The 16,095-nt window shown below is 35.1% G+C and overlaps 1 protein-coding gene across 1 annotated transcript in view; it reads left to right on the top strand.

Annotated features, from left to right (window-relative positions):
* The window catches only part of MALRD1 (MAM and LDL receptor class A domain containing 1), a 757,419-nt gene that overhangs the window by 300,207 nt on the left and 441,117 nt on the right, over positions 1-16,095 (top strand). The window contains exon 25 of the mRNA XM_077772480.1: positions 48-261. Coding sequence (XP_077628606.1) covers positions 48-261 — 214 coding nt within the window. The remainder of the gene's footprint in view (positions 1-47; positions 262-16,095) is intronic.

The raw sequence follows: 16,095 nt of genomic DNA, 5'->3' as shown, positions 1-16,095 counted from the left end.
CGACTGAAATTGGCTTTCTTCCTGTTTTTGTTTTGTTTTGTTTTTAGATTGTCTTTAGGGCAAAGCGTGGTGTCAGTTACATGGGAGATGTAGCAGTGGATGACATTTCTTTTCAAGATTGCTCCCCGCTACTTAGCCCTGCCAGAAAGTGTACCGCTCAAGAATTCATGTGTGCAAACAGGCACTGCATTGCAAAGGACAAGCTGTGTGATTTTGTGAACGATTGCGCTGATAATTCAGATGAGTCCCCTTTCGTTTGCAGTAAGTGGAAGTTTTCTGTTTCCTTACTTTTGCCTTTATCTCCTACGTAGAACCTCACACTGTCTGTGGTGTGTTAACTGTTGAAACATATGAAAAGTGCATTTGGCTCTGCAACCAGAGCAGGTGAGGTGACTGACCTATTTAAATACATTTCTTTCTTTTTCTCAGTACTTAATTTAGAACTGTAATTCATTTAAAACAAGTTGTTGAGGGGCGCCTAGGGGGCTCCGTCGGTTAAGCGTCCGACTTCAGCTCAGGTCATAATCTCATGGTTTGTGGGTTGGATCCCCGCATCAGGCTCTGTGCTGACAGCTCGGAGTCTGGAGCCTGCTTCAGATTCTGTGTCTCTCTTTCTCTCTGCCCCTCTCCCATTTGCTCTCTTTTTCAAAAATAAATAAAAAGCAAACAAACAAAAACATTAAAACGAGTTTGTGGGGGCACTTAGGAGGCTCAGTCGGTTAAGTGTCCAACTTCAGCTCAGGTCATTATCTCACCATTCATGAGTTCAAGCCCCTCATGAGGCTCACTGATGTCAGCACAGATCCTGCTTTGGATCTTCTGTCCCCCTCTCTCTCTGCCCCTCTCCCACTCATGCTCTCTCTCTCTCTCACAAATAAACAAACATTAAAAAAATAAAACAAGTTGGTGGCTTCGTGTGTTTGAGGTAATTGGCAATAAATTGGGAAACAGGTATCTTCAAAGACAAGCAGAATGGAAACAAGTATTTTTCATGGGAAAGCAAGTTTTGGAAGAAAGACAAGGAAAGCATCGATCGAAGCCAATTCATGCCAGGTTGCCAGGCCTCTATGCTTTGATACATTTTAGAGAATTGCCATTCCTTTATGTATTATGAGATGTGATAAACTGTTAAAAAAATAACAAACCAAAAAAATAAATATCGAAATAATATATTAGACAAAGTGATCTTCTATAGGATATGCATTATCAGTTATATGATATTGTAGGAGGTCAACTCATAATAAACAGCACCTATTAAAATACCCTTAGCTAAATGGGCCATATATATGCTCATTTGGGTAAGTCTGTAAAGTGTGCAATACAGTCTAGTTATTACCTCATTTCATTGCAAATGAGGTGAATACTGACTGTCAAAATGAAGATTGACAAATTATTCTACTTACTAGTAATAATTTCTGAGCAAGAATATTATAGTTTGAGCCTTTTTTTTTTTTTTTTTCGAACCAAATCTGGAATATCTAGAACTACCTCAGTGTCCTAGGAGCTCACTTTTATATAGAACTTTTATATTTCAAAGCCCTTTTATCTACTAATCTCTATCTACCTGATCTTCCTAGAAACCCTGCGGGGTAAGTGGGACAGATATTATTGGTGCATTACATAGATGAAGCTGTCAACAGACATGGTTAAGATTTTGTCAAAGTTTTTTAAGACTGATGTTGTCCAAATTGGCCCTAAAATCAGGTGCTTTATGATTCACTGCTTTGCCCCAGCTACCATTCCACCTCTGTGTAAAACTGAATCTTAAAAATACATATAAAAAAGTTGTAGATGTAGAAGTACTATTTATATCATGTAACTGTTTTTTTTTTTTAAATGTTTTATTTATTTCTGAGAGAGAGAGAGAGAGACAGTGTGAGCAGTGAGAGGGTCAGAGAGAGAGGGAGACACAGAATCTGAAGCAGGCTCCAGGCTCTGAGCTAGCTGTCAGCACAGAGCCCAATGCGGGGCTTGAACCCACAAACTGTGAGATCATGACCCGAGCCAAAGTCAGACACCTAACCGACTGAGCCACCCAGGCGCCCCATCATGTAACTTTTTTTAGTTGTGGATTGTTTCTTACAATACCTGTTATTATCACAGATGAACCAAGCAAAACTATTTGGTGAATCTTGAATTCCATATTAATCTTTACCTTATAAATATTTTCTGCATACTTAATTACTTTCTGCATCTTCATTGTCATTTTCATTTCACTATCACAGAACTCTATTAGGTTATCAAATAGAACAGACATTTTGCTTTTGAATTTTTTTAGTCATGTTGCAAATGTATCTCTTTCTCAAGATAAAATTTAATGCAATTTTTAAATATTTATTTAAAAAATTGTTAAATGTTTTATTTATTTCTGAGAGAGAGAGGCCACGTGAACAAGGGAGGGTCAGAGAGAGAGGGAGACACAGAATCTGAAGCAGGCTCCAGGCTCTGAGCTGGCTGTCAGCACAGAGCCGGACGCAGGGCTCGAACCCATGAACCGTGAGATCATGACCTGAGCAGAAGTTGGACGCTTAACCAACCGAGCCACCCAGGCACCCCAGTAGTTTTTAAATATTTAAAGTATAATTTATTTATGGTTAAATTTTCCCTGAACTCTTTGTATTTATGTTTTAAGTTTATAAATATTTTTAGAAATGCTTTATCTGTATTTAGGAAAGGATACTCATGCATTCAGAGAGTCTGAAAACCTGGGAACTTACTGTCTTGGAATTTATTGATTTTGTATAGTTGGCACACAATGTTACATTAGTTTCAGGTGCACAATAGAGTGATTCAGCAACTCAGTACATTACGCCATGCTCACTACTAGTATAGTACTGTCTGTCATCAAACAATGCTGTTACCATACCACTGACTACATTCTGTATGCTGTATTTTTCATCCCCATGATTTATTCAGTTTGTAATTGGAAGCCTCTGTCTCCCACTCCGCTTCACCCATTTTACCCATCCCCCACCCCTCCTCCCCTCTGTCAACCATGAGTCTTTTCTCTGTATTTATAGGTTTGATTCTGCTTTCTGTTTGTTTATTCATTTGCTTTTTAGATTCCACATATAAATGAAATCATATGGTGTTTGTCTTTCTCTGACCTATTTCACATAGTATAATATTGGTATTTCTTTCATATGAAAATAGAAGTAAAAGTAATGATAGGACTTTGCAAGGAAAGTTGTACCAGAAGGTGCTTTTTTGTGACCTGATTGCAAAATCACTCTTGTTAAAGTTTTGAGTGGGGCTACTTATATCAGTGATATCGGAGCAAGACAGCTGAATTGCTTCCAGATATGATAGCATATTGAAAAAAAATCCAGCATTTTCAGTTCATTAGAAATAATCAGTGACAACAAAAAGTCAGACCAAACCCTAAGAAGAAACCCACATTTTGATATTGGTTCTCATACATTAATATGATTTTTTAAATAATTATTTTTGAGAGAGAAAAAAAAAAGTGAGGGGGAGGGAAACAATGGATCCTACCCTCTGATGTGGGACTCAAACTCACAAACTCAGAGATCATGACCTGAGTCCAAGTTGGAAGTCTGATGCTTACTTGGCCTACTGAATCATACAGGCACCCCCATGGGTATGATTTTTTTAAACAGCGTTGTTTATTTTTACTATATATTTTTTAAAGTTTATTTATTTTGAGAGAGACAGAGAAAAAGAGAGAATCCCAAGCAGGCTCTGCACCATCAGCAGGGAGCCTCTGAGCTCATGACCTGAGCCAAGACCAAGTTGGACGCTTAATCAACTGAGCCACCCAAGTGCCCCTATTATGTATTTTTTTAAGGTTATATAAGGTTTTTTTTAGCATGAGGTGGGGCCAGAACTCACAACCTTGAGATCAAGAGTTTCATACTCTCCCTACTAAGACAGTTGTTTTAAAAATTCACTGAGGGGCACCTAGGTGGGTCAGTGGGTTAGGCATTTGGCTTTGGCTCAGGACATAAACTCACAGTTTGTGAGTTAAGAGCCTGCTTCAGAATTCATGTCCCCCCTCCCTTTCTACCCCTCCCCTGGTCACACTCTCTATCTCTCTCAAAAATAAAATTTAAAAAAAATCACCTATATTCCTATTTTATAGTATTAAATGTCTTATTTATAGTGTCTAAAATATGCTATATCAATTAGAGTTATTCTGTGTACAATGTAAACTTTGATGCTTTAATTAGACCTAGGAGAATAGGAAGAAAATATCTTGACAATTACCACAGCAACTGATTTCAAGAAATTTGACAGTCAAAAATTTAGCCTTAAGTTCCACAGTATTTGAGGTTTTTAATTTTTGCTTTCTTGAGAATTCTAGGTAAAGACTGATCAAATACCATGACTCTGAGAAAACTTCCAACGTATCATTAAGTAGAAATATACCATGAAGGAATAGTGGGAGGAATTTACAAACTCTTTTTACAGGAATGGGTTATCTCTGATAATATAATATTTTATGTTATTTTATAAAATAACCCTTTATAAAACAAAAGTACTTGCTACTTTAATTTTCTGTAGATTAGTATAGACTCTGCAAATAAAATCTGGCAGAAAAATGAAAATGTTATTTTTGGCTTTATTACGTAAATAACATGTCTAAAATATGGGACATGGTCAAAGAAGAAAGTGATTTACAACTCTGAAAACTTGAAAGTCTTATCTGAGTGTATCTTTGCCTCTGATATAGGTGCACCTTTGGAAAGCAACCTTATTTTTTGTTTTACATATACTCCAGTTAGCATATTAATTGTCCATTCACAATTAAGAGTGTCTCAGGCATAGTGGAAATAATTTAATTCTGCACCATAATTAGTAAGGATGCTGGATATTTAATCAACATAATTAATAAATAATCTGAACCTAATGGCTAAATGTTACACTGTATTTACCATCTGGAGATACCGATTCTTTGCAAACACACACAGAATACTTACAAAAAAAAGAGAGATTATATTATTAAACATTAAAGAAATTGCAGCTGTTTAAATGGATTGAAGTGACATAGACTATATCTTTTTAATTAGGTTGGAAATCTATTGGAAAACAAAGGCTGAAAAATACTTATTGGTTAGGAGAAACACACTTTTAATAATAACCTATGCTTTCCCTCCAAAAACAAAACAGTAAAATAAGAAAATGTTTTAAATAACTAATAATAAAAACGATGCTTAAAAATCTTGTGCCATTTAGCTAAGTGAGTACTTAGAGGAAATTTATAGACTTAAATCTTTCTTATTAGAAACTAACTACCTAATAGTGCAAATTAATGGAATAGAACATAGTTGTAAGAGACAGTTGGAAAAGACATAAAATTTAAAACCCCTGTCAAGAATGATCAAGGGAAGTCAAGAAAACAGAAATAGCAAATTAATTTAACCATATTTATTGAGAATTTATGTGTCAAGCAGTGTTGGAGACACCTAGTTACATCAGTAAATGAAATAGACAAAAATCCTTTTTGTCATATTCTTGATTTAAACAGAAAATGTTCTCCTTTCCTCCTCCCCCCATATTTGTTTATAAAGTGAATTACAGAGTTTATTAACACTATGAGAAAATACAGAGTGGGCACCTGGGTGCTAAGTCCCTTGAGCCACTGACTCTTGATTTCAGCTCAGGTTGTGATCTAAACAGTCATGTGATCAAGCTCTGCATAGGGCTTCACACTGAGATGAGCATGGAGCCTGCCTGAGATTCTCTCTTTCTCTGCCCCTCCCCCGCTTGTTCTCTCTCTGTCTCTCTCTCTCACCCAAAAAAAAAAAAAAATCAGAAAACAAAAAACTTAAAGAAAAGAAAATACAGAGTAAACTGAGGGAGAAGGTAAATGAAGGAAGTGCAAATTGCAATATTAAGGAGGTGATAAGAACAGGCCTGGATGAAAAATGTGTAAGTAAATCCTTGAGGCAGGCCTGGGACTTAGCCAAAACTTGTTATTTATTTATAGCCATCCTAATGTGTATAGAGTGGAATCTCATTATGGTTTTGATTTGCCTTTCCCTACTAATAATGTTAAGCATCTTTTCTTAAACTTATTAGCCATTTTGTGTGTCTTTTTGGAGGAATGTCTGTTGAAATCCTTTCCCCATGTCTTTAGTATATTGTCTTTTACTGTTGTAGGAATTTGTATATTCTAGGTATTAACCTGTTATCAAATAGATGATTTGCAGATTTTTTTCTCATTCTGTAGGTTGTCATTTTTATTTTACTTTTTATTTTTAATAGTCTGTTTTTGAAAGCAGCTTGAGGGTCACAGCAAATCAGAGCTACCATACACATACAGCCTTGCTCATTATTAGTATCCCTACCAGACTGAAGATTTGTTATAATCCATGAACCCACATCACTGTGTCATTATCCCTCACAGTTCATCGTTTACTTCGGGTTCCCTCATGGTAAAAGGATGTTTGATAAATAATATAGCACACTCTTATACTGAATTACTAAATAACAGTTTTATTAAAGTCATTATAAATATTTTAAACACATTTTTCTTACTGAATAAAATCATTCTCTAAATACCATTTTTTAGAAATATAATATAAATATGCAATTTAACTGTTCAAAAATAAACTCATCTACTCAAATCTGGGTCCACGGACAAACAAATGTTTTGTTAGAGTTCAGTACCCACCCCAGAATCATAAGCTGCATTGTAACAACATTCTTCGGCGAGTCATATGTGCATTAAATTTGAGAAGCCCTAATCTAAAAAATACACAATTTTGAAAAAGTTGTCTGATGAGAGGAGAGAGCTGTTATTTTCTTCTTTATTTCCTTATTGACATATGCACATATTATGAGGCTTTTAATCATTGGCAATAATTAGTGTTTAAATTAAAATAATTTCTTGTATATCTTCTTGATGAATTTAATTGATACAGTTGTATTGAACTCAGGGTTTAGTGGGTATGTATGCATTTGATTACCAGATGTAGTTTCTTGGAGATACTAAGAAAAATTTTAAATGAGCATTTATTCATTCAGCAATATTTATGGAACATCTGTTATGTGAACACCACTATTATGCAGTGAACGATGTAGACAAATTTTCTGCAGTCACAGAGCTTACATTGGTTTGGTGGTCACTCTGGTGGTGCAGAGGAACACAAGCAAAATAAGTAAAGTGGCACAATGTATTTCCTAATGGTAAGTGCTCTTGCAAAATGTAAAATAAAAGTGGAAAAAATGTTTGGAATGGTGGCTGTAGCTTCAAATAGGGCAGTCAGAGAAGTTCTTATTGAGAAACTAAAATTGAATAAAGAGTGAACAAAGTGGATTAAGCCAAGTTATATCAGTATTTGTGACTGAATTTTTTTAAAACAGTCAAAAAATATTTTAAAAGTCAGCAATAATTAAAACCCAGTCCTTTCTATATTATCACCATGTGAATAGCAGTGTCCTTTGGTTTCTATAAATGTGTGACTGTAATTTCCCAACACATTAGTCATCCTTTAGGACTTTGTTTTGAGTTGACTTATTTATATCCTGACTTCCCTCTCTCATTTGTTATTGCAGAATTCTCATATTTTTGAGTAAACAGATGAATTTTGGGGAAGTAGAGGGTATGGTTTGATACTATGATATGTTTTATTATTCATTGTAAGATTATATATATTGTTTGTTTATCATATCCAGTTCAGTGCTCCATCTGAAACTTTTTAGCGTATTGGAATTTGTGTTCAGTTGTGGCGAAAATGAAATTCAAAGTGTAGGGTTCCCCAGTGGGAGGGTGAGAGCGCAGTAAAGCACATCACTGAAAACCACTGACCTAGACAATTACTTCCATCTTTGTCAATAATCATATAAAGTCTAAACAATTATAATTAACACTTGCATATCTGACGTTCACTTTCCATTTGTTTACTTGGTAAACATTGGGTATCTCTGATATAAGTGGCCCTGGAGCATAAACAAGCAAGAACAAGATACAACCTAAATAATTGAGGCACTGCTTGTCTAGTAAAAGAGATAGGTACAAACATCCACATTATGAATGAGAGTTAGAATAAGTACAAATCACTTTTGGAAGAGATAAGGGGAGACAGTTCAGCTATATATCAAATAATAATCCCAGCACGACGTTTCAAAAGTAATACATCAGGGGTGCCTGGGTGGCTTAGTCTGTTAAGCCTCCGACTTTCGCGTAGGTCATGATCTCGCGGTTCGTGGGTTCGAGCCCCGTGTCGGGCTCTGTGCTGACTGCCAGCTCAGAGCCTGGAACCTGTTTCAGTCTGTGACTCCCTCTCTCTCTGACCCTCCCCTGCTCACGCTGTCTCTCTCTCTCTCCTAGAAAAAAAAAAAAACAACATTAAAAAAAAAGTAATACATCAACTTGAAAACAGCTAGTATGTTTTTAAAGACTTTATTAATTAAAGATAGTGAATAGCTTTTGTTTTCTTTGGGAGACTGTGAGAAGGCAGGCCAGGTATCATAATGTTAAAAAAAAAAAATCAAGCTTACTGTGAGGAAGGAGCTGTCTTAAGCCTCAGAACTTCATTACTGTAGACTGGAGCTGAGTGAATGGAACTCAGAAAGCTCTCATTGTCTTTCAATGATTATCATACAGGTCCTTGATCTGAGTCTCTCAGTGTTTTAAGTGACGTGTTAGGGTAGTGTTTTCTATATTTCGAAGTAAAGTAGTTATCAGGAAAGAAACAATTTCTGTTTTGAAGCATCATTCAGTCAATTTGTGCATTGCAAATTTTCAAAAGGTTGGTATTATCAATAAAATTTTCTAAAGTATCCCCTAAAACCCTTTTTGTATGGGAATAAATATATCCTGGACTGAGCATTTGTTTTGTGAAACAGTCTGGAAAACTTTTCTTAGAGAATTTATTATTATTACTTGATAGAATAAAGAAATACAAAGGAAGTTAAATTCCCAATAACATCATCCACTGAAAACTAGAAAATGATACATTTTTTTTAACTTTGAATTTTGAAGTAATGATAAATTCATAGGAAGTTACAAAGATACTAGAGAGAAATCTTGTGTACCCTTCATGCATTTCCCTCAATGTTACTCTAGTATGATATTAAAACAGAAACTGACATTGGTTTAATATGCCTGTATAAGTTCTATGGAAATTTATTACATGTGTAAATTCATGTAATCATTACCACAATGAAGATATTCCATCTTGTTAGAAGATACTCCATCTTCATAAAGATCTTCCTTGAGCGACTCCTTTATAAGTTATACTTACTCCTACCTTCTCCGGCCTTGGGAAACTTCTACTTTGTTACCATTTTTATGGTTTGTCATTTTGGGAAAGTTATGTAAATGGAACCATACAGTATATGACCTTTTAAGACTGTTTTCCACTCAGCCTAAACTGTGGTGATCAAAATTGTACGTGTAAGTTATTTTTTCTTTTAGTGGCACTGAGTCGTGTCCCATGGCATGGATGTACTATTTTTCAGAAAGGCTGTGTTATTTTACTTTACCACCAACAATGCATGAGAGATCCAGTTTCTAGCTTCTTTGTTTGTGAGCATTTGCTATTGTAACTATTTTATTTTTGCTGTTTTATTGGTCTAGAGTAATACCTAATCATGGTTTTAATTTGCATTTTTGTCATGGTGGGTAATGTTGAATGTATTCTTGTATGTTTCTTTGCCATCTGAAATATTTCTTCATGTCTTTTGCCTATTTTCTAACTCAACTTTTTAAAATTCTTGTTTTGAAAGTTTTGTAAATATAGATCTAAGTCCCTTCACAGATAAGTAAGTGGAAAATATTTCCCCCAGGCTTTAAATGGTCTTTTCATACTCTTAATAGGAAAAGAGCAAATGTATTAATTTTATTTTGGTATAATCCTATTTTTTGATCTTTGCTTTTAGGGACAGTGCTTTTGATAACATATCTGAAAGTACAAAGCCTGAAGTCTCAGATTTTTTTCTATTTTTTGTTCTAAAACTTGTGTAGTAGTATGTTGTATACTTAAATTTATGGCTTATGTTTTAAATTTTTATTTAAGGTGTGAGGTTTAGGTCAAGATATTTTCCCCCTATGAGTATCTGATTCCTGTGTCATGAATGATAAGACATTCTCTCTTCATTTGACTGTTTTTGTACCCTGGCTAAGTATTGGCTGTACTTGTGTAAAACTATTTCTGGGTTCTTTATTTGGTTTTACTGATCCACACACCTATTCTCCCATCAATACCACAGTCTTGTTAACTAAAGCTGGCTACATAATAGATTTTGAAATTGGGTAGAGTGATTCTTTCTAAATTTCCTCTTCTTCAAAGTCATGTTTTCTAGTTCCTTTGTCTTTAAATTTAATTTTTAGAAAAATCTTGCTCTTTATATAGTTTATAAATATAGAATTTATTTGTATAGAATATATAAATTGTATTTATATATAAAATTTTGTTTAGTGTCATAAGAATTTCATGAAGCACATATGTCAATTTGGGGATGGTTACATACTTCATATGTTGAGTCTTCCAATCCATAAGCTCAGTATGTATGTCTCTTCATTATTTAGATTTCTTTTTCTTTCTTTCATCAATGTTTTGTAGTTTTCAGCATAAAAGTCCTATACATATTGTTGAGGGGTAAGGATTTACTCTGCTGTTCAAGGTTCTTCTAGCTGGACCAAGAATCAAATTGACATGAGGCAGATTAACAGGAGAAAATCAAGTTTTGTTGCAAATGTACAGACAATCAACACAGAAATGGAAATTCTAAAAACAGTAAGGCAACATGATGCTTACATGAGCTGAGGAGATGGATAGAGGTTTGAGGTTGCAAAGGGGAGAGGGAAAATTACCAGGAAAGTGGGAGAAGATATTCGGAAAGCAAAGGTTGCCCTATTATGTAGGTGAGTTTCCGAGGCAAGGGGGAATCTCTGTTAATAGCTCTCTTCATAATACAAGCAGGCAATTGAGGGGGAGGAAGTAAAGAATTTTCCTTAATCTTCTGGGTTTGCTTTAAACGCAAAATAATGTTCCTGCCAAAGTGGCCAATCTTGGAGTGACTTGTCCTTGGCCTCTTAGAATATTTTATAAAATATACACCTAAGTGTTTAGTTTTTTTAAGGATTAGAAATGCTATTACATTTATTTTTTATTTTTGAGAGAGAGAGAGAGAGAGAGAGAGCGAGTGAGCACGTGCACATATAGGAGTGTGAGCCAGGGAGGGGGAAGGAGAAAAGAGACAGAGGATCTGAAGCAGGCTCAGTGGACTTAACCACCCAGGTGCCCCAATGTATTACGTTTTTAATTTTGGTGTCTGTGTTGGTATATAGAAATACAGCTAATTTTATATATTGAACTTGTATCCTGCAACCTTGCTGACTCATTTATTAGTTTTCGGAGTTTTACAATATATTCTTTAGATTTCCTCTGTAGACATATCATCTGAAAATGGGGAGTGTTTTAAGTCTTCCTTTCTGGTCTTTGTCTTTGAATATTTGGTAGAAATTTCCAGTAATAAATTGGAGCCTAGAAATTTTTTTCAGGAATTTTTTAAATTATGAGTTCGGTTTCCTTTATAGTTATGAATTTGTGCAAATTATTTTGTATTGGGTAAATCTGTGCTTTGCAAAGAATAGGTCCATTTCATCTCAGTTGTCTAATGTACATTTATTAGAGTTGTTTATATCATTCTTGCATTGTCTTTTTGATACCTACAAGGTTTGATATATCCTGTTTCATTCCTACTCTGTGCAATTTATATATTCTTTCTCTTTTCTTTGATAATCATTTTTTAAAATTTGAAAATGCCAATTAATTTAAGAGCAAACATAGCTACTAACCCTTTTATAAATACAATGCAATTTGTCAAGATATGATTCAAAGTTCAAGTAGGTGAATTATAAAAACAAGGAATCCTAGAGTTCAAGATGGTAAAAGAAGTTAGTCCAACCTCTTTGGAATAGGATCTAACACTAAGACTTCTGTGAAGGACTCATTTTTCGCTCAATTACTATTAGTCATAAATTGTTTATCTCCATCCTAGCACGGATCACATTCTATTAAAATGTGAGAGAATTCCACTAAGACATGTTTGTTGGTCAGTCAGCCCCAACATTTAAATTGCCACTGCTAGTGATAAATGAATCACCAACCAATAAAGGCATCATTTCTATAATTTCCTCAGCCTCTAACAGACAAGGTAGGTGGGAAGGGAGAATCACCCAATCCCTGCTTAAATGCTTTCACAAGAAATAGTACACTGCCTCTTTTCATCTAAGGGAAACCATTGTTATAATAATGTTTTTCCTAACATTGAATCAGTATTTCCATATTTGCACAGTAGGGGTTTTTGATGATAATCTTTCTTACTACTTGTAATTCTCCATGATAAAACTTTAAGAATTGGCAGCAGGTACCATTAATTCTGCACACTTTTTCGTATTCTTCTTTCTTATGTTTGTAGTCACACTGCCTGTATAAATATTCTTGCATTCTTTAATAATATCATATATGCACAATTTTCGACCTCTACTCTCTAGTCTTCCCCTCAATGTATGGTGTCAGTTCTCAAAATTTCCCTGAAACTTGGAAATTAAGTGTTCAGAAAATACCAGAGTACTCTAATTAGGATTAGAGCATCACAATATTCAGTATCCCCCCCCCTCTTTTTTTTCCTACTGTAACAGATTCTTATAGCCTAAGAATTTTAGGAGTGTAGTTTTTATTCTTTTAATTAGTCTTATGTTGATCATGACTAAGAGCAATGAGTAGAAAGTTGGATGAATAAACAATAAATAAGGAAGATTCCAAATAGTAAGAATTACAGATAGTAGTAAAGCCCCAAAGGAAAAGGAGATCATCTGGTGAGTTTGTGGGGTATAAATATTAGCATCTGGAGCATTTGGATTAAGAGGGGAGAATAGCTAGAAATGAGTTCAGAGAGACAAGGAGGGGAATCTAGTAGTCCATGTTTAGAAATTTATGCTTTAAAAAAATTGGGGGGGCGCCTGGGTTGCTTAGTTGGTTAAGCGTCCGACTTTCGCTTAGGTCATGATCTCGCGGTTCGTGGGTTCGAGCCCCGCGTCGGGCTCTGTGCTGACTGCCAGCTCAGAGCCTGGAGCCAATTTCAGAGTCTGTATCTCCCTCTCTCTCTGACCCTCCCCTGCTCACACTGTCTCTCTCTCTCTCCTAGAAATAAATAAAAAATATTAGAAAAAAAAATGGTATAACGGAGAGTCATTTTAGGATTTGGAATAGGGAAATAACATAAAATTTAGTGTTTAGAAAAATCACTCTGACAGCAGTGTAGATGACCATAATTATGAAGGTGTGGGGATCAGTCAGGAAAATTATAATTCTGAAAAGAAGCGATAGGTAATATTGTCAAAAATGCAAACATCAAAAAAGTACTGAGAAATCTCTTAGATTTAATAATAAGTGGGTAATTGGCAATCACCAAGTGTCATTTTCAGAAAGTGATGGAAATACAGGTTTGTAAATTACTTTTAACAAGGCAGTGATTTTATTTATTTATTTTTAAAATATTTTATTTATTTTAGAGAGAGAGAGACAGCATGAGCAGGGGAGTGTCAGAGAGAGAAGGAGAGACAGAATCCAAAGACCGGCTCCAGGCTCTGAGCAGCTGTCAGCGCAGAGCCTGACATGGGGCTCGAAACCACAAACCATGAGATCATGACCTGAACTGAAGTTGGATGCCAACCTACTGAGCCACCCAGGCACCCCAAGGGAGTGCTTTTAAATCTATCCCTCACCTGCAGTCATTCTGGATGACACCTGTCTCATCTATTTACATTTAAATTGAAAGGAGGGATTTGCCACTTTTTGATTTTAAAATTCCATTATCGCAGTTTCTACCAATCATTGATCCTATCCAAACTAATATAATCAGTGTAAACAGACAGTCTAGTTACATGGTTATGTACCTTCCCCATATCTTCATTCTATCACAAATCAATTTTTTCCAGTTATATTAAGAAATAATTGACCTACATCAATTTTATAAGTTTAGTGTGTACAGCATGATGGTTTTATTTACATACATTGTGAAATGATTACTACAACAGTTTCAGCTAATATCTGCATTCTTATTTTATTGAAATGTTTATTTTTGAATGAATAGGAGAGAGTGAGTGAGTGGGGGAAGGGGCAGAGAGGAAGACAGAGGATCTGAAGCAGACTGTGCTGACAGCTGAAAGCTCACTGTGGGGCTTGAACTCCCAAACTGTGAGATCATGACCTGAGCCCAAGTTGGATGCTTAACTACTGAGCCACGAGGTGTCTCTATCTTCTCATTTTAGATAAGATAAACAGAAAAGAGGAAAAACAGAAAAAAATATATTTATGATGAAAACTTAATTCTCTTAAGAACTTTTCTGTATGCCATTCAGTGCTATTAGCTGTAGTCATCATGTTGTACATTTCATTATTATTACGTGTTTCTCTTATAACTGGAAGTTAACACATTTTGATTACCTTCCTTCAATTCTTTCTCCTTCCACCCTCTACTTACAGTAACCAAAAGTCTTATCTCTTTTTCTATGAATTTTTGTTTTGTTTACATCTGACGTAAAAGTGAGATCATATTAGATTTGTCTTTTTCTGTCTGATTTTCATCCTTCAGCATAATACCTTCAAATTCCATCATTGTTGTCACAAATGGTAGAATTTCCTATTTTTAAAAATGTTTACTTGTTTATTTTTAGAGAGAGAGAGAGGAGAGAAGGAAAGAGACTGTGTGGGGGGTGGGGCATAGGGGTGGCAGAAAGAGAGAGAATCTCAAGCAGGCTCTGGACTGTCAGCACAAAACCCAACACTAGGCTCAGTCTCATGAACTTTGGGTCATGATCTGAGCCAAAATCAATAGTCAGATGCTTAACCACCTGAACCACCCATGGGTCCCTGGATTTCTTCATTTTTTTATGGCTACATAATATTTCTGTGTGTGTGTGTGTGTGTGTGTGTTTGCATGCACACAGTTTTTTTATTCATTCGTCCATTGATGGGCACTTAATTATTACAATACTGTGAACACAGGGGAACAGTTATCTTTCTGAGTTAATGTTTTTGTTTCCTTTGGATATATTTCCAGAAGTGGAATGGCTGGGTCATATAGTTCTATTTTCAGTGTATGGAAAATCCTCTATACTGTTTTCCATAGTGTTTGTAACAGTTTTCAATCTCACCAACATTGCACAAGTTTCCTCTTTGCTCTGCATTCATGCCAGGATTTATTATTTCTTTTTTTGTTTATATTGGCCATCCTATAGGCATGAGAGGATATCTCATTATGGTATTTGCATTTCTCTAATGACTATTGATGTTGAGCATGTTTGCATGTACCTGATGGCCTTTTTATATCTTCTTAGGAAAAATGTTCAGATCCTTTATCTATTTTTAAAGTGGGTTATTTGTTTTCTACTATTAAGTTGTAGGAGTTCTTTATGTACTATGGATATTAACCCTTTGTCAGATATATGGCTTGCAAATATTTTTTCCCATTCTGTAGGTTGTCTTTTAAATTTGTTGATGGTTTTGTTTGATGCAAAAGCTTTTATATTCGATGTAGTCCCACTATTTTTTAAATTTATTTTGTTTTTTGCACTTTTGGTGTCATATCCAAAAACTGATTACCAAGTCTCATGCCAAGCAGCTTTAGTTCTATATTTTCTTTTAAGAATATCTTAGATTCAGATCTTACATTAAGTCCTTATTTCATTTTGAGTTAATGTTTGCGACTGGTGTAAAATATGGGTCAAATTTCATCCTTTTACATGTGAATAATCAATTGTCCCAATTGTCTCTTCATTTACTGAAGAGACTATTCTCTATTGTGTATTCTTGGCCCCCTTGTCAAAAATTAACCCTATGGGCTTGCGTTATTTTGGGGGGCTCAATTCTAGTCCATTGGTCTACTTGTCTGTTTTTATGCCAGTATCATACTGTTTTGGTGACTATAACTTTATGCTATAGCTAAAATCAGGAAGAATGATGCCTCCTGCTTTGTTCTTCTTTATCATCATTTCTTTGGTTACTAGGGATCTTTTTGTGGCTCCATATACATTTAGGAGTGCTTTTTCTACTTCTGTGAAAAGAAGAAGAAAATTTCTGTGAAATTTCCATCAGAATTTTGATTGGGATTGAATTA

The sequence above is a fragment of the Crocuta crocuta genome, unplaced genomic scaffold (assembly GCF_008692635.1).
Source record: "Crocuta crocuta isolate KB4526 unplaced genomic scaffold, BGI_CrCroc_1.0 scaffold96, whole genome shotgun sequence".
NCBI lineage: Eukaryota > Metazoa > Chordata > Mammalia > Carnivora > Hyaenidae > Crocuta > Crocuta crocuta.
This window is presented reverse-complemented; position numbering and strand designations above follow the sequence as displayed.